Here is a 26552-nt window from a genome sequence, read left to right as displayed (position 1 = left end):
CGAATTGCACTCCTGTGACCGATAGAAGCCCAGCCAAACGAGCTCAGGCTGGACTTCTCCTTGAATTCCCTTATGTGATTCAGTACAATCCGATTTACATCTGAAATGGCTTCAGTGTAAACCAGGCTTATACTCCGAACTCGCTTACACAAAAGCGCCCCTTTCTACTCTTTGTAAAGATGGTGAAACGAATGCAAGCAGCATGGCTCATCCAAAATTAACAATGCAGAACACCTGCACAGCTCTGGTGGATTTCCCATACAGACAGTTAATGGAGAGCAGGAAGGTCAATGAACTATGAGAGCACTTACCAGCGCCCTCACAGTTCATGGAGAATTGCAATCCATCTGCCGCAGTGGAAGATGGTAGTTGTAGTTCATTCAAAGATTGTTGTGATTGAATGTTGTGACCATGTGGAGAAGATTCCCCCACCCGATGTCACAGCAGGGAATCACAGCAGGTGCTCTTTGGTAACATGTAACACCTTAAATAACCCTGTGCATGTCTATGGATGCACAGAGCTTGGCACACATTGGTGCCCCTTAGTACCCGACTTGCAACAGGAGGTTGCCCAAGGGATGAGAGAAGCCTACACTGCCAACAGGGACTGCGAGAAGTGGAAAGCGATGTTTCAGTCAAATAGCATTGTACAGTGCAGGTGCTACTTTTTTTTCCCTAAAATTTGACTTTAAAGCATTAGCATGAAAAAACAAAAAGGTAAACACCATACAGCAGGGATATGCAATTAGCGGACCTCCAGCTGTTGCAAAACTACAAGTCCCATCATGCCTCTGCCTCTTGGTGTCATGCTTGTGGCTGTCAGGGTCTTGCAATGCCTCATGGGACTTGTAGTTCTGCAACAGCTGGAGGTCCGCTAATTGCATATCCCTGCCATACACCCTTCTCACCCCCTGCTGTACTTACCTCAAGGGATGCTAAGCTGTCAGTGCTCAGCAGTCAGGGATTTTAAAGCCCCACTTTTCTCCCTGTTCTATGTGCAGCGCTTCTGAGACAGACCAACGCTATTATGATTGGTCAGCGTCTGCACAGTGAATCACTCTGATCCACTTCAGAAGCCCTACAGAGATAAGAGGGAGAAGAACCGGGATTTCAAATCCCCAGAATGCTGAACCAGAAGTGTGGGCACTGACAGCTCAGCATCCCTGGAGGTAAGACAGCAGGTATGGGGGTTGGAAGTGTAGGGAGTTACTTTGCCTTTTCATTTTATTTTATTTTTTTAAACGGAAATACCTTACAGCGGAACTAAAAGTTCTGTCAGTCACTGAGCAGGCAGGCTGTTTATTGCAGAGACAATGAGACAATAAATGTTTCTTCTGCAATAAGATGCACCTACCTGTCTGCTATCAGCGTTCCCTGGCATGTAAACTGAGCTGCATATGCAAATTACATCATCGGACTGTTCCCTGTGTGCCAGTGTTCTGCCTAATAGAGTCCGCCTATCAAATGCTGTCCGCTCCGTACTGCGCATGCGCAGTACGGAGAAGACGAAGCTTCGGAAAAACTCCGAAGTTGAACGGCGCCTGCGCCGTGAGTGGAGGAGGTAGCCCCACTATCCAAGCGGACATAGGGTTAAGAATTTTAGAGGGCCCCTCGTGGGCGAGCTTCGCTCGCCACGCTTCGGGCTCGGCCTCGCTCCGCTCGGCTCTTTTTTATTCTAACTCTATGTCCACTTGGATAGTGGGGATAGAACCTGGACTCACGGCGCAGGCGCCGTTCATCCTCGGCAATTTTCGGAATCTGTGTTCCTGTGTACTGCGCATGCGCAGTACGCAGGGGACAGCATCTGATGGAGGACCCTATTTGACAAGACACCGGGACGTGTAGCTCCTACACAAGCACAGGCGGGAGGTCATCCTGCACCAGCCAATGAAGATGGTTGAAAGCCGGCACACAGGAGAAGATGCAAGTGCTGGTGACGGACACAGACCATTGGACAACAAGCTCCCTTTAGCTCTGCTTTAATGATGCAACAAAATGGCAAATACAGGCAAATTCAGCTATAGCATGGTTAATGGTTAAAACGCTAGTGTTTACAGTGGTCGCTTCCCCTTGGGGGGGGGGGCGTAGAGGTGGTGAATCGGCAGCATTTTATTGGGATGTAACGCATGTGAAATGTGTCTTAAAGAGGAAGTAAACCCTGATGGGTTTACTTCCTCTTTCATTCCCTGTAAAGGCAATGTATAATGGACTACTATGCATCGCATAGTAGCCCATTATGTGTCACTTACCTGACACAGGAGCCAGCGAAGTCACCGCTGTCCCCTGTAGTCCAGCGCATCCATCTTCTCGGTGGGGTCTTGCAGCTCCGCCGCTGTCATTCGGCGAAGCCGCGATGACGTCACTCCCGCACATGCGCACGGGAGCCGACACGCGCGGCAGCTCCATTGTTGGAAATGCCGCGCTCAGTGCGCATGCGCCGTAGACACCGGTGCCTGTCTTCGGGCAAATATCTCCTAAACCGTATAGGTTTAGGAGACATTTCTTGGACCTACAGGTAAGCCTTAATCTAGGCTTACCTGTAGGTCAAAGTGGTTTGAAAGGGTTTACAACCACTTTAAGAGTAGGTTATACTCTTAAGACACATTTCACATGCGTTACATCCCATAAATGCTGCCCATTCACCACCTCTGCGCCCCCCCCCCCCCCACCTCCAAGGGGAAGCGACCACTGTAAACACTAGCATTTTTTACATGTTCAACTTATGTCTTTAAAGCATTGCAATTGAATTTAATGGAGGGGACAGGCTACAGCAAAGCCTAGAGAATGTGGCATGTCAACTCTCATGCATGAATTTTACCTATAGGTAAGCCTTATTATAGACTTAACATACTATGAGTATCGCCTCTGATCTATATCATTATAATACCATATAAAGTACCATCATCCAGAAATTACAATTTTAAAAGGAAAGCTGGAATGGAAATGCCGGGTAGTCGCTCACACCAAACCCAGTTCCATCCAGTCATATAGTGAATTGGACTATACCGGTACTTGATAATGAACAAAAACTAATGAAAATTTAAAAATGTATATAATTTTAATAAAAAGACACAAAACAAAACAATGACAAAATATCACTTAAAAAGTACAGTAATATGCACATCACAGTTAGAGCATTCCTGACAGGTTCTCCACAGGAAGAATTCGAACATAGAGGTGCACAAAATTTCCTCGACTAGTTTCGCGGGAAAAGGCCCGCTTCTTCAGGAGGATATCTATACAAAAACATCATGAACATTAGATAATACATACATAAAAACACACATGAGCAAATCGGTTATCATAAAGTTATTCATTTCACATAAATTCCTCATGTATTTAAAAAGGGAGATCAGCTCACCATTCCAGCTTTCCTTTTAAAATTGTAATTTCTGGATGATGGTACTTCATATGGTATTCTAATGATATAGATCAGAGGCGATACTCATAGTATGTGCATATTACTGTACTTTTTAAGTGATATTTTGTCATTGTTTTGTGTCTTTATTAAAATTATATACACATTTTAAAATTTTCATTATCAAGTACCGGTATAGTCCAATTTGCTATATGACTGGATGGAACTGCCTATGGGTTTGGTGTGAGCGACTACCCGGCATTTTCATTCCAGCTTTCCTTTTAAACTTATTATAGACTTACCTATAGGTACTTTAAATATCTCCTAAACGTCAGACCCCTTTCACACTGGGGCGTTTTTCAGGCGCTTTAGCGTTTAAAAAAAGCGCCTGTAAAGCGCTTGAAAGAAGCCTCATCTGCAGTCCAAATGTGAAAGCCCAAGTGCTGCCCTTTCACAATGTCAGCGCCCGAAAAAAGCTCATAAAGCGCCGCTTAAACTAGCAGCGCTTTACCAGCGTTTTTCGAGCGTTATTGGGGTGCTTTTAACCCCAGCTAATGGCCAAATAAAGGGGTTAAAAGCGCCCACAAAACGCTGCTGCCAATAGCGTTTTTTCAGGCGTTTTACAGCGCTTCCCATTGATTTCAATGGGAAGGGGCACTTTTGGAGCGGTGAATACAGCTGCTTGCAGGACTTTTTTTTGACGCCCTGCCAGAGCAGCGCCTCAGTGTGAAAGCACTTGGGCTTTTACATTGGGATTGCAGTTGCAGCTTCTTTCAGGCGCTTTAACGCTAAAGCGCCTGAAAAACACCCCAGTGTGAAAATACTCGGGCTTTTACATTGGGATTACAGTTGCGGCTTCTTTCAGGTGCATTTTTTAACGTTAAAGTGAATGAAAAACGCCCCAGTGTGAAAGGGCTCTCACCGTTTAGGAGTTATTTACTGTACATGCGCCGGTGACATCACCGGCGCATGCGCTCCGAAGGAGCGGCATACCTTTGCTATTCCTTCAGAGTCATGTGCCATAAACAGCACTCCCACTCACACAACCAAAGTCCATAAACCCAAAAAGAAGACTGGGTGAAGATGGCGACAGCATGCCGCTGGAAGGCTTAGTTTTCAGGTAAGTTTCACATAATGTGCCAGCATGCGATGCATACTAGCACATTATGACATTGCCTTTCAGGTTTACATTAAAATAAAAAAACAAAGAAAAACACCCAGCGGTTTACTACTGCTTTAAAGTAGGATTTTATGCTAGAACTAAGCTTTAGGCCCCTTTCACAAGACCTTTCCAATCAGGTCGGCCTGTCAGTTTTTTACGTGGACCTGATCGGATGATCCCTTCACCCCTATGGACCAGCGGGTGTAAACAGACTTGTGCTTGTTTACACCCGCTGGCTCCACCCCTATCTCTTGGCTTTCCTCCTACACACCACCATCTTGCCAGCCAAGACGACTCTACCTGCAGACTAGTGCCATGGATAAATCACCGAACTCTACACATGAAGATGTGCCCATCATCAGGTATTAAAATGTGAGTTTTTACTACTGTGGTTTACTGTATATGTTACAGTCCACATTAAGAGGTGCCTCCATTGTTTTTTTTTTTGCTTGTTTACATCCACCTACCCCTAATATGATCCACAAGAAATATGGAAGGGGGTCTGTCCTCCACCTTGGCGGATCGGATGTAAACAGACAGCGGAGTCTGTATACACCCAGCCACCAGTAGAGTAGAGTGGGCACTGTCCGTGTCCACTTTCTCTGCAGAAACCGAGCGGACACCGACCTGTCATCTGCCTGCTCTAATCAGAGGACAGGTCTCATGCTGATCAAAACTGAGTCTGCCCCGTGTGAAAAGGGCCTAAAAAACTGCTCCCGCCAAGCTTCTAACTACCCTGTAGAACAGGGATATGCAGTTAATGAACCTCCAGCTGTTGCAAAACTACAAGTCCCATCATGCTCTACCTCTGGGTGTCATGCTTGTGGCTGTCAGTCTTACTATGCCTCATGGGACTTGTAGTTCTGCAACAGCTGGAGGTCCGCTAATTGCATATACCTTGAACAGAAGGAAGATGCTTAGATACTTACCTATTCTCAGGGCACTCCAACCTGGGCACGCAAGTGGCTCCCAGCAGCGGCTTCAAGGGAGAGATAGGACAGACGACAACTGATTTCACATAGTAGGCTTACTGAGGACATATCTGCCCGTTGGCACCTTCTCCTCTCGCCTGCAGCTGCTGCTTGGGGGGGGGGGTCACATGACCAGAGCACCACGAGAATAAGTATATGCATCTTCCTCCTACAGGGTAGTCAGAATAGGGGTTAGAAGGAAGGTGGGAGCAGGTTTAAGAGGAGTAAGTTGTAGCCTAGAACCTCACTTTAAGCCCCCGTGTAAGAGCCATCAGGGAAGTGGAAACCAAGCATGTGCAATCCTGATGGACAGATGTAGAGGAGCACTTACCAGTTGGTCATGTCCAGGAAGAACGCACAGCCCGCAGGATTGAGCTGAAAGCCCAGTAGCCTCTGGAATTCAGAGATGAGCACGTCTTTATCGGTGGTCCCCAGACAGCTGAACTTCTGCATGAGTTCCTGATCCAGGTCCACGTCCATGCCCTCCATGACACCAGGCCGGAGCAGGGAGCCTCCTCACAGAGACTAACACGTCTAGGTGTCCTGTGTCCGGCCCGCGTTCTGGCCCTCGGGTACCACTGACATGGGCGGACTCCGCCGCTCCCGCTCCGCTCAGACCTCTCCCGGGTTCACCCCCCTCCCGGGAGGCTGTGGTTCCTTCAGCGACACCGGCAGTGACCTTTGACCCCCGCGCCGGTGACCTTTGACCCGATAAACTCAGCCCGTACGTTCCGCACGTGCCACCGTCACCGTACCGGGACCTTTACTCAAGGGCCCCGGTCTCCGGTTCCGCAGCAGGCCACTCGGGGCCTCCCCGCTTCCTGAGCGCTAGACACGTCATGACGTAACGGCAGAGACGGTTGAGACGCATTTCAGCTGACGCCCCGCCCCCTCACAGATTAAACGCCTGAAAGAGAGGCTTAGCTTTAGCAAATATGTACACAGTGGCTGTGAGAGTCACAGTTGTGTTTATAAACATTTATTCAGGGCTGTATGACGTTATTTGTTGCCTGGTAGTGATGGGATTAATTTGCCCTTAGGGAAGAGGAAAGTCGCAGTTAAAGTGCGCCCTCCGACGTCACTTCCGGTAAACTTTAACCTCGGCGGGCTGCTGCGCGCATTGCTTCCGGTGGAGACAAAGGTGGCGAGTTGGTGTTCGGAACCATGCCGAAGTGAGTGTATGAGCCGGGAAACCGTGATTGTCGACGGATTGCTTCACATATTTGGGCGAGTGTGCTTTATATACACGCTGTTGGGTTTACATGTGACGAAGTTAACGTGTAAAATGCTTTCTCTGCAGGTTTTATTGCGACTACTGTGATACCTACCTCACCCATGACTCGGTAAGTTGATCATACTTTACCATGGCACATTTTATACATTCATTTACTTAAGCAAGTTGTCTCTTACGAATTGCTTTTAGTGTGTATTTTCTAAATGAGTGCTAATTGCTGCTGCAATATGTGAGGACTTTATATGTAGCCCCATCCCGCTGATTAATCAGGAAACCAATGTGCATGTATCTAGGGTCCTCTTGCTAAACACTGTTTAGCTGGCCATAAGATATGCTATATGTGCAGTTCTCTTTAGATTTCCCAAAAATACGTGAAATGGCTCTTATTCCTATTACACTGAGGAGCTTTTTGAGCACTTTGGCAAAAAAAAACCTTTAAAACCTATTTCCAATTTAAATCAATGAATGCTTTCACACTGGGGTGGTGCTCTGGTGGGGAGGTGAGAGAACTCCTGCAAGCAACATCTTTGGAGCACCCCTCTATTTAAATGAATGAGAAGCACTTGAAAAGTGCTTCGAAAATTCCTCGAAATGGTTCTTGAAGAAGTTTGAGCTACGCGGCCTTCAAAAATACACACCAACACCTTTAAAAGTGCTTGGCATTTTATGGCCGGTTTTCAAGCACCTCAGAGTGAAAGCGCTCTTGACTTGTATTAAAAAAAAAAAGGAACTAAGGGAAAAAAAAAAACATGATTGTGAAACAATGTAAAGCAGCCGGCGCTATTCCCAGATGCAGGGTACACCAGAATTCAAACTACACATGTGCTGTGCCAAATAATATGCAATACCCCCCCCCCCCCCCCGGGTGCCACATTTAACACCTTTTGTGGGGGCAGCGGTTACCTGTTTTTTTATAGGTACTCTGACCCCACCGCAGCAAATTACATTAGTGCATTGCGCAAGTAGGGTCCTGGCTTGTGAAGCTGAAGGGCTACACTGTCGAGTTCCCTGAAATAGCTGCAGTGCTGACATCACTGGGCGCCAGGACAGGTAAGTGTCCTAATGTTAAATCAGCAGTAGCGGGCGATACAAAAATGTGTGCATAAGGTTGATGAATGATGAAAGTCACAAATTGTTATATAAAGGCTGCCGGAGAACCAATTGAGTTTCAAAAATGGAGTTAGGAACACAAGGGTTTAACCACTTGCCGACCGCGCAATAGCTGAAAGAAGGCTACAGCGCAGTTGTGTTTTTCCAGGTGGACGTCCGTGTACGTTCTCCCAGAATGTTGCTTTCACGCCCCATGTGAGGCGCACACCCGCAAACATCCAGGTCCAGAATACCCGGCGCATCACGGATAGCGGTAAACAGCCACTGGTAGTGGCTGTTTACCATGTGATTGTTCCGTCAAATGATGGAGATATCACATGTAAACCCACCTAAATATTTTCCCAGCGGTTTCTGCACCTGCAAATGCACTGCGTTTTTAAGATGTGTGGGAGTGCCGTTTAAGAATAAATGGCAGCCCTGCACATCTTTAACTACAATACAGGGCACTTTTGCCCCCTTTCTTCCCAGCCCAATTCTCAGTGCTCTCGCACTTTCAATGACAATTGAATTGCGTAGTCATGCTACACTGTACCCAAATTAAATTTTTATCATTTTGTTTGCACAAATAGTGCTTTATATTGGTGGTATTCGTGGAAATTCGTAAAAAAAAAAAAAAAATTCTTTCTATTTTAAAAGAAATCCAATAAAATCGAATTTTGTCAAATTTAAGCCAAAATGTATTCTGCTAAATGGAATTGGTTTTTACCAAAAAACATGAAGTGTGTAATTGGTTTGTGTGATCACGGACATATGTGATCAGATAATCATTGGGACATGTGATTTTAGTGGGGGACGTGTTTACACTGTTTTACACTAGACTGATCATTGAGTAAAAAGCTGTAAAAAAAAAAAAAACAGCTCATACTCCCTGATCACCAGCTGGCTGCAGCGATCTGCTCTCCTCAGCGGCGACTTCCGTGTGAGGAGAGCCAATTGCCTAGCATGCGGTGATTGGACAAGGCCTTTGTGATCAGGAGGGCCAATCACAGAGCCCTCCTGCCGATCCGAGATACACCGTGTCCGGGTGACACGAGCGCATTGGGATCGCGCCGCTGCGTCCAGGCAGGACAGAGCTCCCACCCGGCAATATATATACATTGGCCGGATGGGCAGTAGTTAAAGAGCATTGTGTTTTGGTTGTGGATGCAAGCACAAGTGCGATACCTGCAATAGTGTAAACCTAGACTTGGGATTCGTTCACATGGGGAGTATGAAGCCATACCCCATGTGAGGGCCTTGTTTACCCTCATGGGGATGCATAGGTGTTCCATGCGTCCCCGTGTAGGCGTTCACATTGCTCTTAATTGGCACACAGCAGCTGCACAGATACAGCCACTGCTTCCAATGTGACATTGATGCAGGTGCACAGCCCTGAACAGACCCTAGGACTGCATGTATAGGGATACAAGTAACACCCATGCATGTAAACATGGCCCTCTTGATTTTGCTGATGTTCCAAATGACATTCTTGTTGATATGCTATGTAATGTGTTGTGTGTGTGTTTTTTTTTTTTTTTTTTTTTTTTTTTTTTTTCTGATATAAAAAAAAAAACATGGCCCTCACATGGAGTACAGATTCATGCGCCCTAAGCTTTACCAACAACTAGTGCATTTTTGTTTTATAGAGATAAAGTTGCCACCTAATATTCAATGTCACGCGTGTGGTTATATTTGCTGACAAAGGTTTAATTTCAGCAACAGAATGGCACAAGTCTTGTACTAGTTGTGTAGTATTTGTATAGCAACTTGCACAGGACTTTTGTGACTCCTTGGCTGTTGAATATGCTTGGCAGTGTGTCAGTGATTGAGAACACTTCATATATTTGAGTGGAGGGTAGAGCCCAGCTATTTAGATGTTAAATCCTCTCCTGTCAGCTTTTGCTGCACAATTCCTAAGCTTCTATACCCCTATAACTCAGTCACAGCAGTGGTTCTACTGGTAAACTGGCTAATTTGTGTTTTTTATTCTCCAGCCTTCAGTTCGTAAGACTCATTGTAGTGGAAGAAAACACAAGGAAAATGTAAAGGATTACTATCAGAAATGGATGGAAGAGCAGGCGCAGAGTCTTATTGATAAAACCAGTAAGTGGGGTTTTTTCCTTCAACTTTTGTACTGCCTTAGGAACTTGGCATGGATTATCTGCATAGAGAAGTGTCCACGTAGGCATATTCGTGCATTTGCCCCTGGCAAATTTTATTTTTTTAAGGGTTTTTAAGGTCAAGTTTAAAATAAAAATTAAACACATTATACTTGCCTGCTCAATGTCATTGCACAGCGTGGTCCCTTACCACCTCTTCTGAGGTTCCCTACTAGCGCTCTGTTCCCCCTCCTTCTACGTCTGCCTCCATAGCAGGTTGCATGTGTCCATAGACACAGAACATGGCACCAGTGGTGAAGTGTGTGTTGGGTTGTTTTTTTTTTTTTCCACTAAATGCAGGGACTGCCTTGCAGTAACTTTAAAACCACTTTAAGCTAGAGCTAAAGTCTCAAGGTTCTAATAACTGCAAGAAGGCAGCCTCATTATTGCAGAAGAAAAATGCAACGTCTTTTGCAATGAAATAAATCTGACAGTTTCCATTCGTGTGCGTTTTGTTTAAATGTGTACTGAGCTGCCCATGCACAGCTCGGTTTACATTCCAGCACAGATCACGTACTCTATATCGGGGGTGGACTGAACCTTCTGCACATGTGCATGAGTGATGTCATCCCGCGGTGGCCAATGAAGATGGCCACAGACTGGCACCTGAAGGAAGCCAGGTAGAAGATGCCAGGGACCAGGCCATGTGAGGGACGTCGCACTGTTGGAGAGGCAAATCATCACAGGCTTAATTTCTCCTTTTCAATATATATTCACACCACAGCAGAATGTATTACTAGTAATTTTGAATGTTTTTGGGGGGTATTTTACAAGCTTTGTACAGGTGTTTTTGCACATGTAGCAACCTTCAGGCATTTGTTTCCTGGGCTGGGCAAGGAAGGAAGCATTCTAGGAGAGAAGTTTTTCAGGCAATAATATGCATGTGTTGCACAGTTACAGGGGCGTCATTTTAAGCATATGGCGGTATAAACGCCTGAATACAATATTTTAAAAAAAGTCCATGTACTTTAAGCGTGGGCGGACTGTGTGTGTACAAAGGTGAATAGGGAAAATTGGATTGGGAGTCCATGTTGAGCCTAGTTTGGCATAAGGGTAATGAGCCGAAACATTGTTGCGTTAGAATGGGGACCTACGATGATATGGGTGTTAGAACCTCTGGTGTGTGTGTAGGTATTTCTTTTCCCCTGTCTAGCCTCAAAGTGTGCTGAGGACCTTCTTTTTGCTTGTTTGTATATTGCCTTGCATGTGTGCATTTTTCCTTTTCTAGTTTCAATAGCTCCCATCTTTGCTTTTTGGATTTTCTGCAGACTCGCACTGAGTCCTCAGCTACCTTGTAAAAGCAATGTTTGGGTTTCTGGTGTTGTGCTTTTTTCATGTAGAAAATGGCTGCCTGCAGGTGAGCCTGCTCTGTTTGTGGAATGCTTTATATGTTCCCTTAACTGGGAAAATCGTTTTTGAGCTAGGGAACTCATTTATAAGAGATGCCTATAAGCAGCTTTTTTTGAGGGGGGGTTTGGTGGGCTCCAGCTCCCACTTCCTCACAAGCCACTGCGGCGCCGGAGGGAAGATCACGTCTCCCCACTCCCTCTCGGCAAGCCTCTTGGATATGTCACAGATCCCAGATGATTGCTGGCACATATGCAGTGCGTGCCCGGCTATGAAGCCACAGCAGAACGCCCACAGTGACAATGCTGGTGCTGTGTAGAGGCGCCGGGTTGCCCCTGCATCGCTGGACCCCGGGACAGGTAAGTGTCCGATTATTAAGTCAGCAGCTGCAGTATTTATCGCATTTTTTATTTGTAACTCCGCTTTAACACCGCAATGTTGATTCCACATATTACCAATATTTAAAAATTACAGCTTTCCTTTCTTGATGCTTGTTTCTGGAGCTGTTTGTTATGAGGGGGCTGGGAAGGTGTGTTTACTATAATTAACCTTGTCTGGAGGCAGATATCTGACCGGTTTTACTAGATGTTAACACCACTGTATTAACAAAAGGTTAAAGATTTTAGGAGATGGACTTCTCCATTGTATGTCAATGAACTGGATTTGAGCCCATCCCCGCTATTGGGACACAATGCTGAGCTAGCTTAGAATGCTTGTCAGTCATGACACTTTATCAGAAAACTATTAAGTCATTTTATAATATAAAGTAAACTATATTGTGTGAATAGGAACACATAGCATGTCTTGGGGATGTCTCAAATTTGACTAAAAGTAGAAAAAAAAAATAGGTGTTTTACTCTACGTATTGCTGTCATTACTTTAAGATTTACACTATATACTTCTGGCCTGCTGCTGCAGTTTTCATATTGGAATGTTAAAGCGCTTTGTCTGCGCTTTACAGAACGCTTTGTATTCTGTGAATAGCTCACAGGATACATTGTGTTCTGTGAATGGAAAAGGGGAGAGTAAGAGTAGACAACCACAGTATGGCTTCTGTGTATGAGTATTGCAGCGCTGGAATTATAGCAAGAGCCTAACTATATCAAGGCTACTTAAAAGTGTAAATAATAAAGTAACGGCAAACGCCTCACGAAAGCGTAGGATCCAAAAAATAAACGTTCATACTTGCCTAGATAGCCGTATCTCAGATTGACATGTCAGCTGCCCCCCACCAGCTTTACACGGAGTTATTTGAAGATCGCTCAGTTCTTGGGTGTGCTCTGAGCAAGTAGTGACTGTCTGTGCTCTGCCCAGGACTTTGGAGGGGCAGGAGTGGTTGGCTCAGGCTGTCAGCGGCATGCTGAGGCTGAGCAAGCTTCTAGCCTAGCATCTGGGTGGATTCTGATGACATTGTCTGGATCGGCTATGTGATGTCAGCTGATGGCAGATTTTAGCCTGCTGCCAGCTGAATCTGGGTCACAGCAGTGCAGAACTAAGTGCACTCCTGTGACTATCAAAAGAGCTTTGGCCATACTTCTCCTTTAGCCTATTTTTATATTGCAGATTTCTTTTCTCTTTTTTTTTTTAATTTTGCCTGGAGTTCAGCATGGTAGCCAAACCATTTTCAGGGGTAGAATACAGCAAATGGCAGTTTCCATTCTGTCATAAGCAGGTCATTTAGAGACCCTGTCACCACAGTATAAGTGTGTTTCTTGGAAAATATTTGATAATGTCCCAATGACTGTGCTGCCATTCTGTGGTCTTGAGAGGTTCCTGCCTAAAAACTCAGCATATTTCTTGGATTGTAGGATCCCTAAATGCCCCTCTGCACTCTGGCATTTGCTGACCCATACGTTACTTTAGTACACAGTAGTAAGGGCTGTCAGAAGGAACCACAGCATGCAGTGAGAGATGGAAATCTAGCCAACCTGGAAATGGCAGTCTTAAAGTAGTGATAATTTTGGGGTGACATCTGTGGAGGTATCTGGCCAGGATATCTATATCTATATCACATAGACACAATTTGCATACTGCAGAGACAGGCCGGTAATTGTTTTTGAATAAACCATGTATCTTCTGTGCCACCACTCCACTTCCAGCTTGCTCATTGGACTGGGAATCTGCATCATAATTTTTTGTCCAGTGAGCAGATTTAGGCTGACTAACAAAGCAGTAAGGCACAGCAATCCATAGCAGGCATGTATCAATGGAACGGCTAGCCAAAATGACAAAGGTTTTTGGCAGGTAACGTAGTAAACGCAGATTAAGGCTTACCTGTAGGTCCAAGAAATATCTCCTAAACCTACACAGTTTAGGAGATATTTCCTGAAAGACAGACACCGCTGTCTACAGCGCATTCGTCGTAGACAGCGGTGCACTGAGTGCCCTGTGGTCAACGGCGATATGCAGCGGGTGGCGGCTCGCATGCGCGGGAGTGACGTCATCGCGGCTTCGCCGAATGACAGCGGCGGAGCAGTGAGACCCACCGAGAAGATGGATGCGCCAGACTACAGGGGACAGCGGTAACTTCACTGGCTCATGTGTCAGGTAAGTGACACATAATGGGCTACTATGCGATGCATAGTAGTCCATTATGCTTTACCTTTGCAGGGAATGAGAGAGGAAGTAAACTCATCAGGGTTTACTTCCTCTTTAATAAATCCTCAACACTACATGCTATGGAAACAGCGACTTCATCGTTACACACACGGCCTTACTGAAAGTATTGGTATAAAATTTATATCAATGAACTTAAAAATGTGGCCATGTCAGCGATTTAAAAAGGTTGGCTGTGTGTTTTGCTGGAATTTTTATACAGTACAGTCAATGGAAGAAAGTGTAGAACTCTTGTCATTTGGAAGCTCAACCAGCCAAAAGTAAAGGGCATATCGCAAAACTGAGCACATTGCCTAGACAAACTAGACATCAAAACCTATGTTTTGATGTATAAATTGTGTATGACAAGTAGATCTTCTGGGCGTGAGAGCAATTTATAGAGAAGGATATTTTTTTTAAGGCTCTGTGCTCTAGGTATGACATCCTCCACCTTAAGCAGCCCAATACACTGTTTAATCGATAAAATCTCCTGCAATGCTCACTAAACTTTAAACAGCTTTTTCACAAAAACTGTAAAATATATCAAACTGAAAAGATATAGCCAGATAGCTGAATATTTTTTGAACATTTTAAAGTTTGGCATCTGTAGGTGAAAGTGTGAAGGAGCTGAAACTTTTGGGAGCGGAAGAAGATTTTAAGGATTCGAAGCATGCTCATATTCATTTTGATGTTATTAAAATATTAAGCTTTTTAACACTTTAATTATAAATAGTAGAAAAATTATAGTCCCATCATTAGCTGAAAGAGCTGAACATTTTAAAAGTTGAATGGTTTTAATAGCTAAAAGTATGCGGAAGTTATGCAGAGCCAAAAAACGTACGGAATAATGAAATTAAAAATGAACAAATAACAATGGTGGGACTGCCGAAGCATTCCCACTAAATATAATGGATTATTTAGGTGGGCTGTCAAATAAAAGGATACTGTAATGTAGACCTGAACCCAAAATGTTAGGATTTGCTATATCATAGGAAACATGCGCTGAAAATTGGAAGTTTTGCACTGCATTTAACCACTTCCCACCCGGCCAATGCATATATACGGCCGGGTGGGAGCCGTCTACTCCTGATAGGACGTTCAGGAACGTCCTTCAGGAGTAGCGGGATCGCGCGTGCCCGCGCAGCGGCGCGATCCCGATGTGCTCGGGTCACCCGGACACGGCACATCTCAGATCGGCAGGAGGGCTCTGTGATTGGCCCTCCTGATCACATGACGGCCGTGTCCAATCACGGCCGTCATGTGATGTAAACAAACAGCCGGTTGCTAGGCAATCGGCTCTCCTCTCCTCACACGGAAGTCACTCCTGAGGAGAGGAGAGCAGAACGCTGCAGCCAGCTGATGATCAGTGAGTATGGGCTGCTTTTTACACCTTTTTACTCACTGATCATCAGTGTAGTGTAAACACACAACACACCACACAGTACAAACAGTCCCCACACATGTCCCCAAAACACACATGTCCCCAAATAATAAAAACACATGTCCCTAATAATAAAAACATGTCCCACTAAAATCACATGTCCCAATGATTATCTGCACACATATGTACGTGATCACCTGCACACATATGTACACGATCATTTGCGTACATATGTCCGTGATCACACAAACCAATTATTATACACTTAACGGAATTTTTTTTACCAAAAACATGTAGCAGAATACATTTTGGCTTAAATTTATGACAAAATTTGATTTTATTGGATTTCTTTTCAAATAGAAAAAAGAAAATATTGTTTTTTTTCCAAATTTCCGCTATTTTTGCGCTTATATCGCAAAAAAAAAAAAAACGGAGTCGTGAATAAATAACACCAAAATAAAGCTCTATTTGTGCGAACAAAATGATAACAATTTCATTTGGGTACAGTGTAGCATGACCGCGCAATTGTCACTGAAAGCGCTAGAGCGCTGAAAGCTGAAAATTGGGCTGGGAAGGAAGGGGGTGAAAGTGCCCTGTATTGTAGTGGTTAAAAAAAAATTATCTGAAGTCATGCCTAAATGCTTATCTAGAAAATGCACACAGCATTCTGACCATCTAAAGTAAAAGGAGGTATCCCGTTTCAGAAGTATTAAAGATACTGTGTCCACCAAACCTAAAAATAGACCCGTTTCCCTGCTATCACATTTCATCTAAAAATATGCCTCTTCATCTGTACTGCTGAGTACATTTTGAATCTTATCGAGCTCTACAATAACATTCGTTATTGTGATGGCGTAATTGTTGAAATTGTTTTGAGAAGGTGGTAGTACATTTGATCATCTTTTTCTTGCAGTGAAAACAGGTCCGTATACAGTCCATATCCTTGTATGGCCTTTAAAAATTATGCATGCCAAGAGCACTATCTGCAAAGTAGATTTTTAGCCAGATGCTACTGCTGTTTACCTGGATACCCCACTCATTTTAAACTGGTCATCCTGGAATGCATTTACTGGGGATGCTTGCTGGAGTTTTCTTTCAGCAACCAAATTGTTTCAAACCTGTCTTTTTAGGTGTGCATGTAATTAATGATGCAGGGAGCAGAGAAGGGAAATTGCACAGCTCTTCAGAAAGTAAACTTCTGCACATGCTTATTCCACACGATTACAGACTATGACTACTTCCATAACAAAGAACGTCATATGATGTCCTGGGCTTTCAGTGGGGATATCTGAATGATGCCTGCAGTTAAAGGCATTCGGATATAAAAAAAATTTCAGCCGGCGATTCCCTGCACTGTAAGAACATTCAAATCAGCTGTTCAGCTGCTTGATCATTCTTACAGGCGGTGAGAGGGGACACCCGTTCCCCTTGCTGTCCTCCAGGGCTTTTATCAGTGAGCCCATGCGATTGGTAAGCTAGGGAAGGAATGCGTCACAAGTTGGCCATAGAGAAAACTGAGGGCCAGACGGTCCCCAGTGTTGTGTCAAAATCGCAAATTCATCAAGATCTTCAATTACGTCACTTCCGGTTACTGTGCACCATTTTTAATTGGAGAATTTGATGAATTGTTTTGACACACCGGCAACCATATGCACTCTGGTACAAGGTATTATGAGTGGATATTGTTACTCCGCTCTGATACTAACCAACAAAATGGCCACGTCCAGTGGAGGCAACTTTTCCTTGTTACCCGCTGTTGTATCAAAACAGCAAAGTCTTTGTGTACCAGTGTACACTCTTACTGGTGTTGTCAAAATGACGTGACATTGAAATCTCCAGTTACTGACAGTTTACAGTAACTGGTAGGGGTGCAACAGATAGTCACCGATCCGTGATCCGAACGGGTTACCCTGTTCGGATCAGCACATGCCGCGGTCTGTGGAGTGCTCCGTGGCCCCGGCCTTGGGAAAGCTTCGACCTAGCTCCGGAGCGGCAGCCATCTTTGTATACCCGGAGGCCATTTACAATGTGATCGCTCTGTCAAATGACGGAGCGATCACTTGTAAACAAACCGGCGTCCTGTCGTGGTGCCAGTTCCTCTCTCCCCTCTTTGTACCGATCTGCACAGTGGAGGGAAGAGATCGGATGGCAGCAGCGCTGTGGGCTGGATCTGTAGTGCCCACAGCGCTGCTGTGATAATTGCAGTGACAGCCATCTGCCTATACTCTGCCCATACTCTAGTGGGGGAGATCATGTAGATATTATGGTGGGGACTATATGGTGGTGGTATTTTCACAGGTTTTTGCAAATGCCATTATTTGCTGATCTGAAAAATGATCCAATCCGTGAGTTTTTTTTTTTTTATTTATTTTTTTTTTTTTTATCCATTGCACCCCTAGTAAATGCAAGTTAGAGATCTTGATGGATTGGCTATTTTGACAGAATGGCAGTCCCTATGACTCTAAGGTAACGTCGCATCTGAGCTGGCGGAAGTTAACAATGTTGGGGACTTGGCTGGAAAGCCTAAGAACGCGTGTGGGGTTTTTTTTTTTTTTTGTCTCCTCCCCCCTCAGGTTTTATTGACCCCACATCTCTCCATAAAGAGGGACCTGTCATGCCCTATTATTACAAGGGAGGGTTTACATTCCTTGTAATAGGCATAAAGTAATATTTTTTTTTTTTAAATAAAATCAAAAAAATAAATAAAAGCTCGCACGCATACATAGGTCACGTCCGTTCAAACCACATATGTGCAGTATCAACGTGAGAGCAATATTTCTAGCCCAAGACTTCTAACTTGAAACGGGTAACCTGTACATTTTAAAGTGTCGCCTATGGAGATTTTAGGCACCAGTTTCACGCCATTCCACGAGTGTGCGTAATTTTAAAGCATGATATGTTATCCTATTTACTCAGCGTAACATCTGTCGCGTTATACAAAAAAATTGGGCTAACTTTGCGGGTTTTATTTTTTTCTTTTCTTTTCCAAAATTGCATAAAAAAAATTGCAATGACCAACATTTTATTCCCTAGGATCTCTACTAAAAAAAAATGTTTGGGGGTTGAGTAGTTTTCTACCTAAAAATGATTGGTAGGACATGTAGGAGAAGAGTGCTATAATTTGCGCAGCATGGAAGTGGTTAATAAAATTCTTAAATCCGGTCTCTGGGAAAAACAAATTCTACACTTGCAGTGGGACAACCCCTGCACTTCACGGGCTAAATGTTTTATGCCCAGGAGAGCAGTGAAATGCATTATTACTCTCAGCAGGTGCGGCTCAAATATACATTCTGGTCTGTGGATGGTATCTTGTCATCTTGTACAATGCAGGGCTATTGGTAGTGCATTGTACTTGATGACATCAGTGCCATCAACCGCTGAAGCATGAGGGAGAGGATGACTGGGCAAGGCTTAACAAATCCCAGGTGCCAAGTCACCATGGCAACTAGAAATTGCATCCTGGTGCCTGGGCTTTTGTCAGCCTTCCGCATCTGCCTCCCACTTGCTGACCCTTCTATAGCCAAAATACTACTATAGAGCGGTCATCCAGTTCTGGGAGGGCAGCCCTATCAGTGCAGAATATCGGTGCTGCCTCTCTAACTGCACATCAGTGGAGAAGAAAATTGCTTATTTGCTGGGAAGGAATTTTGTTATTTTGTTGGCTCCTAGATTCAAAGCAAGTTTGTCAAGCAGCTGCTGGATATGTGAAAGCTGTCACATTTCTTACCAGATACAATTTAAGCTTTGATCTTCTGGATGCTGTTGCTGCAACGTTTGCCTAGTACAGTTATGATAGGGGGTCACTAACTCAGCGTCTTCTTTAGAAAACGTCTTGTATTTTCAATGAGTACACAGCAATCTGTGATTGTGGAGGTTATGCAGTGTATTTGTTTGAGGTCACTTAGTGAAATGGATCTTTTGATCCACATGTGTAAAATCAAGGCGAGCATTCTATGATCGTGTGATATTGGGATATGATGGTGCGCATATTTGGCTACCTCCCAATAGTGCCTCCTGTTGCACAGTATGTTCCAGTTTTCTTTTAAACGCCCATAACATTATTTTTTTTTTTTTTTTCCTAGCTGCTGCATTTCAGCAAGGAAAGATACCACCCACTCCTTTTGCTGCACCACCAGCTGGAAGTGCCATGATTCCACCTCCACCTAGTCTAGGTAAGTGAGTTTTATTTAATTTCTTAGCAGTGGCTTTTAAACGCTTGATTTGTTTTATCGCTTTACCCCTGTTTTATCCTTTTTTTTTTTTTTTTTTTTTTTTTTTTATAGGTGGACCCCCACGTCCAGGTATGATGCCTGCACCGCCAATGGCTGGGCCTCCAATGATGCCAATGATGGGACCTCCTCCACCAGGGATGATGCCAGTAGGCCATGGTGAGCTACTCTTGCTTTAAATATTCTCAGCACTTAAAAATAGGATTTATTTTTTTTATAATTTTTTTTTTTTGCATTTAAAGCAGTTGTAAAGGTTACTTTTTTATTTTTATTTTCCATTTATTTTAATTTTAAAACCATAAACATGGTATACTTACCTGCTCTGTGCAATAGTTTTGCACAGTACAGCCCTAACCCTCCTCTTCTGGGGTCTGCCGCTGGCGCTGTCCGCTTCTCCTCCTCTTCTGTGTCTGTGCCCATAGCAAGCTGCTTGCTATGGGGGCAGACATGTGGGCTCGCTCCCAAGTAGAGCTGTTTGCGTCCATAGACGCATACAGCACCACTCAAACCCAGCACTGGTGCAGCTGTCCAAAGAATCGGCCTTCCATGTCTTTTGTCAAAACGTAATTTTAACAAGCTGAAGTTAGACGCTGATCGGCTACCATGCAGCGCTGCACCAGATTTTGCACTTGCCAGTTTATCTAAATCTACCCCTGGGGGGGGGGGGGGGGGTTGTTTTTTTTTTTTTTTTTTTTTTTTTTGTGTACATCTGGGCAAAGCTGGTGAGGTTGAAGTAAGCCAATCCCCTGTGAAAAATTAAAGTGTTACTAAACCCACAACAGTAATATCTGTCTGTATATGCAGTAAAGCATGCTTGTTATATTCTCTGTGGATCCTAAGGGATTAATCCTCTGCATTGTGTAAAAAGGCTGTTTAATCTTGTATGCGCAGATCCTCCTCTTCTTCCACTGACTCCAGAACATGTCCGGATAAGGCAGAGCCTTTGGAGTCAGGCTGCACAGGCTCAGTTTGGTGTGTATTGCTAGAGCGTTTTTTTTGTTTTTTTTCTTGGGAGATTGAATGTGATTTAGCTAAGGCACTGTCAAGACAGAGGGTCAGGGGTCCTGGATCCTGGTAGGACAGCTCCTTGCAGTATGTAAACTTCTACAAGCTTAACCAGGAACTGATAGTCACAAATCTGCTATATACTGCTGATAAAAGGTATTTAGTAGAGCTGCACGATTAATTGTTAACATTTTTTTTTTTTTTTAATTGCGATTCTTGGTTCAACCCCCCACAATGTTAATCCAGCATTTCCAAAATTCATCCATGTAACAAGTGCAGAGCCGTTCTCTGCTCAGTTGTTAAAAAGCAGCCAACTGGAAAATGTTTATTAACATTGCTCGGTGCTGGGAGATAAAAAGGAAACCTTGTAACATTTTAGTTTTTTAGATCAAAGGGATGAATTTCTGTCTGAAAACTAGGTCAGTTTAACCACGTAAAGATCAGACCTTTTTCTTTCACTTGTTGCTTGCAAGTTAAAACCAGTATTTTCTGCTAGAAAATTACTCTAGACCCTAGAGAATAAAATGACGGTCGTTGCAATATTTTATATCATGCTGTATTTGCACAATGGTCTTTCAAACGCAACCACTTCAATGAATGAATAAAAATAAATAAAAATAAACTGTAAACTTAGCCCCATTTATTTTGTATAATGTGAAAGATGTTATGCATCGAGAATCGTAAGAGAATCATGATCTTTATTCTAAGCAAAAACCAATCGTGATTCAAATTTTTTCCTGAATCGTACAGCTCTAAATTATTTAGCAGTTTTATATTTACTAAAAATAATTGCATTTCCATGTACTGTGGGAGACCAGATATAGTGAATGGAGGGTGCTGGGTTTAGTAACACTTTAAACCACAACTTCTGTGACCATTTTAGATGACTAAAATGGCCACTCGGTGACCGACACTGCAGTGACAGACCTTTACTTAAAACCACTAGCTCTTACTTGCCATAGCAAGTGAAAGTGTAAACTGTAGTGATTTTTATATATAATCTATAAACCCTGGGAAATACCACACATGCATACTTATCCACAAATTGTTGACTAAAATAAAAAAAATCCTTTGAAGGTGTTTACTAGCCTCCCCTATTTGATGCAGTCACTACGATCTGAAATTGAAGAATTTTGGTGTGGCTCGCTCTGCAGAAAATTAATTACTAAATGTCCCATAGCTAATAAGGGCGCCCATAAATCTTTTTCTGACCTTCACAGTTAACTTATATACAGCACTTTTTTGGCAGTGTTAAAAGTGGCCAGCAGACTTTCTGAAAATTTAAACCTCAGATGTTTTCAATGTTAGCAATATGTGCAAAAAAAAGTAGTTCTTATTTGGTACACTTAACCCCCGGTCACACTGGTGCAACTTGTCATGTGTTTTTGATATTTTCAAATTGCATGACAAGTCGCAGCGTATTGTCTGCAATGGAAGTGGTCAAATCAGTGCAACTCTGACTCCAGCGGAGTTGCACTGATTTTTTTTTTTTAAATGGTACCTGCACTACTTTCTGCAAGTTCAAGTGCAACTTGCATTGTCATCTGTGTCACACAGTCACACAGATGTCTTCCATATTGCATGATTTTAAAGTTGCAGTTAGTGTGACAGAAGTTACTATATTGTGCTATTGCTGCAACAAATTCATAACTAGAAAAGTGTCAAAGACCTCTTCTTGTTGCAGTTATTTGACCAAGTTCCTCTGGAACTGATATATTTGATACATTTCTATCTTGCCGTCACATAAGAAATGCTTGGGACAGTTGTCAGAGTTGTAGCCGATTTCATATACATCCTAAAAAAGCGTACCAATTGTCACACTTCTGAAAGACCGACTTCTAAAGAGTATAACACACACACACACACACACACACACACACACACTCCCAGGGAATATACTGTACCACTAAATGTTCTTTGCTTACTTCCAGCTGAAACATATTTGAGGCTCTGAGTACGTTTTTGGATGTTTCCCTTCTTACAACTTATACAAGTCACAAATGGTTCAGTTCTCAAAAGCAGTACAGGCTAGCATGTTGGTTATAAATGTGATGGTGTGTAAGTATTTAAATCCTTATGAGTGATGCTTTCTTTGTGTCCCATTTAGGTCCTGGTATGAGACCACCAATGGGAGCTCACATGCAAATGATGCAAGGTCCACCAATGATGCGTCCACCATCCCGTCCCATGATGCTTCAAGCTCGTCCAGGCATGGCACGCCCTGACCGATAAAGATCTTTACATTCCTGTAAATGCTGTTCAAATAGTCTGTCAATAAGGGGTCACAGAGCCTACTGGCCAAAATACTACTTACCAGATGCTATTTTTGTTTTGTAACTGCCTTCAAAATTTTTAAAACATGGTAAAAAAATATTGTGGAATGTTTTTCTGAAACTGAACTGTTAAGGGTCACACCATCCAAAAGTGATATTTTAGTTATTGGTGGAATTTAGTAGGTATCGCTTGGGGAACTACAACACCAGGATTCCCCTTCCACGGTTCCAATCTGTTAATTTTTACCTTGGCGTCCCATTCCTTCTATAGCAGGGGATGGGATGTTCCCCTTTCTCCTGTGTTTTTTTTTATTTTTTATTATTTGGTGTCAAATTAAAAATTCAAGATGGTGAGTGGGACCTGTTGCTTCCATAGCAAACATGCAGCCCTATGAACTCATTCGCTGAGATTTTGCCCTCAAACTCATTGACAGACACCTTTCCAGAAAAGTAATTTAGTTTAGGAGGACTGACCCTTAACGTAACAGCACTGTTAGCATGCATGTTGGCTGCACATGTTGACCTTTTTATATTCCAAAGGTTTACGGGTTTTCGTTCCTTATTTAAGGCGTTAGACTTATTTCCCTGACGGGCAAACCGTACCGCTTTTACTATTTTTTAAAAATCATCCCAGTAGTATGACAACTTATTTTCCAAAATAAATCTAGGATTGGAAGTTGCACAGATTTCCACACAAGACAGTTGGACTTTGTGTTTAAACAAACTTGTTTTATGTACGTTTTGTATTCTTTCCTAGAAAGCAACTGTTTTGTAAGAACTGCTTTTTTTTTTTTTTTTTTAAATTAAAAGATTGTGTTCGACCTGTTGCATTATCTTTTTACTTGTTCCATTGTTTAGATCAGGGGGTCTCCAGACTTTCTAAACAAATGGCCAGTTTACTATCCTTCAGACTTTAGGGTGGCCAGTGGAAGTAGAAGTCTGTAGTCGAAGGAGAAATTGTCTCATCACTGGTGTCAGCAGAAGGAAAAAAGCACTATCGTTGGTGTCAGTGGAAGGAATGGTGCTTCCTTGTTAGTGTCGGTGGGAGGAATAGTGCAAGTGAATGAGTCCACTGTACTCCAGTGGCCTCCAAAGTCAAGTGATGTGGTGGAACAGGAGATTTGAATCATGGATGTGCAGCTGACAAATCTGCAGCAACTGCATGATGCTATCATGTCAATGTGGACCAAAATCTGAAGAATGTTTCCAACACTTTGTTTAATCTATGCCGTGAAAATGTAGGCAGTTCTGAAGGCAAAAGGGGGTCCAACCTGGTACTAGCAAGGTGTAACTTATAAAGTGGCCAGTGAGTGTAGATGTTAAATAGGTTAAACATAGTAACCTATTGCCAAAATGTGGTCCTTTGCTAGGTATAAGGCCTGTTTCACACTAGTGCTATTTTGGATGGGACTTAAGTCGCACGGAATCGCACGACAAGGGAAACTGCATTGCTTTTAATGGTGTCTGTTCACCTTGATGCGTCTTGGCACAGAGCGATTGTTGGAAAAGGTTCCTGTACTACTTTGGTGTGATTTTTGGCACCATAGAATAGACAAACCTTATCCAAGTTGTATCGCTATGTAATTGCACTGAAAGTCTGTTCAAAATCGTATCGCAGCAGTGTGAGCCTAGCCTTAGCCCTGTTTCACACTGCTGTGACTTGAGAGTTCAAAGTCACATGACAAGTTGTGCACCATTAGTGCCAATGGAACCATTCTAATTCGCGCATATTGAGTCACTCCGACTTGGAAAAAGGTTCCTGCACTACTTTTGGTATGACTTGCATTGACTTCTGTTAAAGTGATTGTAAAGGTGTGTTTGTTTTGTTTTTTAAATCACAAACATGTTATACTTGCCTGCTCTGTGGAAGGGTTTTGCACAGTGCAGTCTTGGCGGTGCTCCTGACTCCTCTTCATCAGGTGCCCCCACGGAGAGCCGCTTTCCATGGGGGCACCCGTGTGGGTGCACTTACGAGTCCCCCTGCTGCCTTCATTGACACAGACAGCCAGAGTCGGCCCCACACGCGTGTCACTGGATTTTATAGCAGTTGGAGCCAATGGCTCCTGCTGCTGTTAATATATCCAATGAGGACGGAGACAGTGGCTGGGCTTGTGCATATCGCTTGAACGGATGGACTCGGGTAAGAAATAGGGGCTCTGGGGCCAGCTGCAGCACAGGTTTTTCACCTTCATGCATAGAATGCATGTATATAAAAAAACAGGAGACTTTACAACCCCTTGAAGTCATATGCAAGCCATGATGAAGTCATGTCTGATTCAGGGGCACGGCATGTGAATTGGGGCTAAAGGATAAGTTCACCTTCTGTAAAAAAAAGAGAGTGATTTTTGCAGGTAAAAATGCCCATTACAATTAGCATTGGTTACTGTTGCAGAGATTCAGACTCATTAAGCAGTGTGTTTATGCTATTTTCTTGCTGCAGCTTCCCCCAGCCACCCATAATGGGCTCTAAGGGATAATAACAGACTTTATGAGGATAAAGGAGCAGTCCATTTTTCTTCAGCTGAGTCACGTACTGGCTGGGAACAATTGCTACCAAGAGAATGATGTAAAAGGAGATAGACCACTTCTATATCATAACACAGTCAGTCTTTATTCCTTGCATAGTTATAGTAGGTGAGGTAAAAAAAGACACAAGTCTATCAAGTCCAACCTATGTGTGTGATTATGTCAGTATTGCCTTGTATATCCCTGTATGTTGTGGTCGTTCAGGTGGTTATCTAATAGTTTCTTGAAACTATCAATACTCCCCGCGGAGACCACTGCCTTTGGAAGGGAATTCCACAACCTTGCCGCTCTTACAGTAAAGAACCGTCTACATAGTTTAAAGCGGTTGTGTAGTCGAAATGTTAACTTTTACCTACAGGTAAGCCTATAATAAGGCTTACCTGTAGTTAAAAATAACTTCTTAAACCTGTACGGTTTAGGAGATATTCCCCTCACAATGAGCCACTGACTTCAGTAGCGCATGCACACAGGGGATTCTCGGCTGAAAGCCCGGCGGACTCTGGATTTTGCCAGAAAGAAGTCTCCCACTTGCGCAGGGGTGATGACATTGCAGCTCCAGACACTCGCATCGCTGGAGCTGCGATACCCGGAAGACACTCTGAGCCAACATGTCGGCTCCCTCGGCGTGGACCAGGTGAGTTACCGATGCCTCGTTCTAAGGTAAGTATTTCATAATGAGCTAGTATGCGGTGCATACTAGCTCATTATGCCTTTTGCCTTGCAGGGTTATTTAAAAAAAATAAAATGAATTTCGGTGTATACAACCGCTTTAAGGTTAAACCCATTTTCTCATTTTAACGAGTGGCCACGTGTTTTATTAAACTCCCTTCCTGTTCCGCTCTCCTTAGTGGCTTGAAGAAACTGCTTAAAGTGGGGATTAAACTCATTATTTTTTTTTTTAATCCCTGCCAGGGTTTTCATTACAGAAGAGACACTAGTGATCTCTTTTGTCATACGTGCTTCCCCTTGCCTGTCAGGAGTAATGAGCACTGAGCCATACATGCGTCTCTCAGAGTACATTTACAACACTGCACAGCTCTGTGCTGAAGTGACTCCATGCACAAGTGTGGGAGTGACATGGCGGCACAGCTATTCAAGCAGTTGAACAGAGTGAACCCAGAAGGAAGACTGGGAGAAAATGAAAGTGCCAGGGACCAGCTGGAGGACTTGGTTTTACAGGTGAGTCTGATCTATCACTGAGTTAAATTCTGCTTTAAAGTGGG

The 26552-nt window shown here is 43.5% G+C and overlaps 2 protein-coding genes across 7 annotated transcripts in view; one reads left to right on the top strand and one right to left on the bottom strand.

Annotated features, from left to right (window-relative positions):
* The window catches only part of ILRUN (inflammation and lipid regulator with UBA-like and NBR1-like domains), a 69141-nt gene extending 62784 nt beyond the window's left edge, over positions 1 to 6357 (bottom strand). For 3 of the 5 annotated variants that reach the window (XM_077481436.1, XM_077481435.1, XM_077481438.1), the window contains exon 1: positions 5823 to 6357. In XM_077481436.1, the coding sequence (XP_077337562.1) occupies positions 5823 to 5980 (158 nt within the window). In that variant the 5' untranslated portion in view covers positions 5981 to 6357. The remainder of the gene's footprint in view (positions 1 to 5822) is intronic. The other 2 variants (XM_077481439.1, XM_077481437.1) reach the window with 2 other exon arrangements.
* Positions 6358 to 6507: 150 nt separating this feature from the next.
* SNRPC (small nuclear ribonucleoprotein polypeptide C) lies at positions 6508 to 23629 on the top strand. 2 transcript variants are annotated; one of them, XM_077481440.1, is made up of 7 exons: positions 6515 to 6663; positions 6792 to 6834; positions 9809 to 9917; positions 19379 to 19468; positions 19580 to 19684; positions 20417 to 20497; positions 22638 to 23629. In XM_077481440.1, exons 1-7 carry the CDS (start codon positions 6656 to 6658, stop codon positions 22760 to 22762), a joined length of 561 nt encoding a protein of 186 aa, XP_077337566.1. In that variant the 5' UTR covers positions 6515 to 6655; the 3' UTR covers positions 22763 to 23629. The 2 variants fall into 2 exon arrangements, with proteins under 2 accessions (XP_077337567.1, XP_077337566.1); XM_077481441.1 differs by lacking the exon at positions 20417 to 20497 and having other exon boundaries at positions 6508 to 6663.
* The last annotated feature ends 2923 nt before the right edge of the window (positions 23630 to 26552 follow it).

The sequence above is a fragment of the Lithobates pipiens genome, unplaced genomic scaffold (assembly GCF_037356315.1).
Source record: "Lithobates pipiens isolate NorthernLeopardFrog02 unplaced genomic scaffold, aLitPip1_a1.2 Scaffold_16, whole genome shotgun sequence".
In the NCBI taxonomy this organism is placed as follows: domain Eukaryota; kingdom Metazoa; phylum Chordata; class Amphibia; order Anura; family Ranidae; genus Lithobates; species Lithobates pipiens.
The sequence above is the reverse complement of the archived record's forward strand: the minus strand, read 5'-3'. Positions and strand labels throughout refer to the sequence as shown.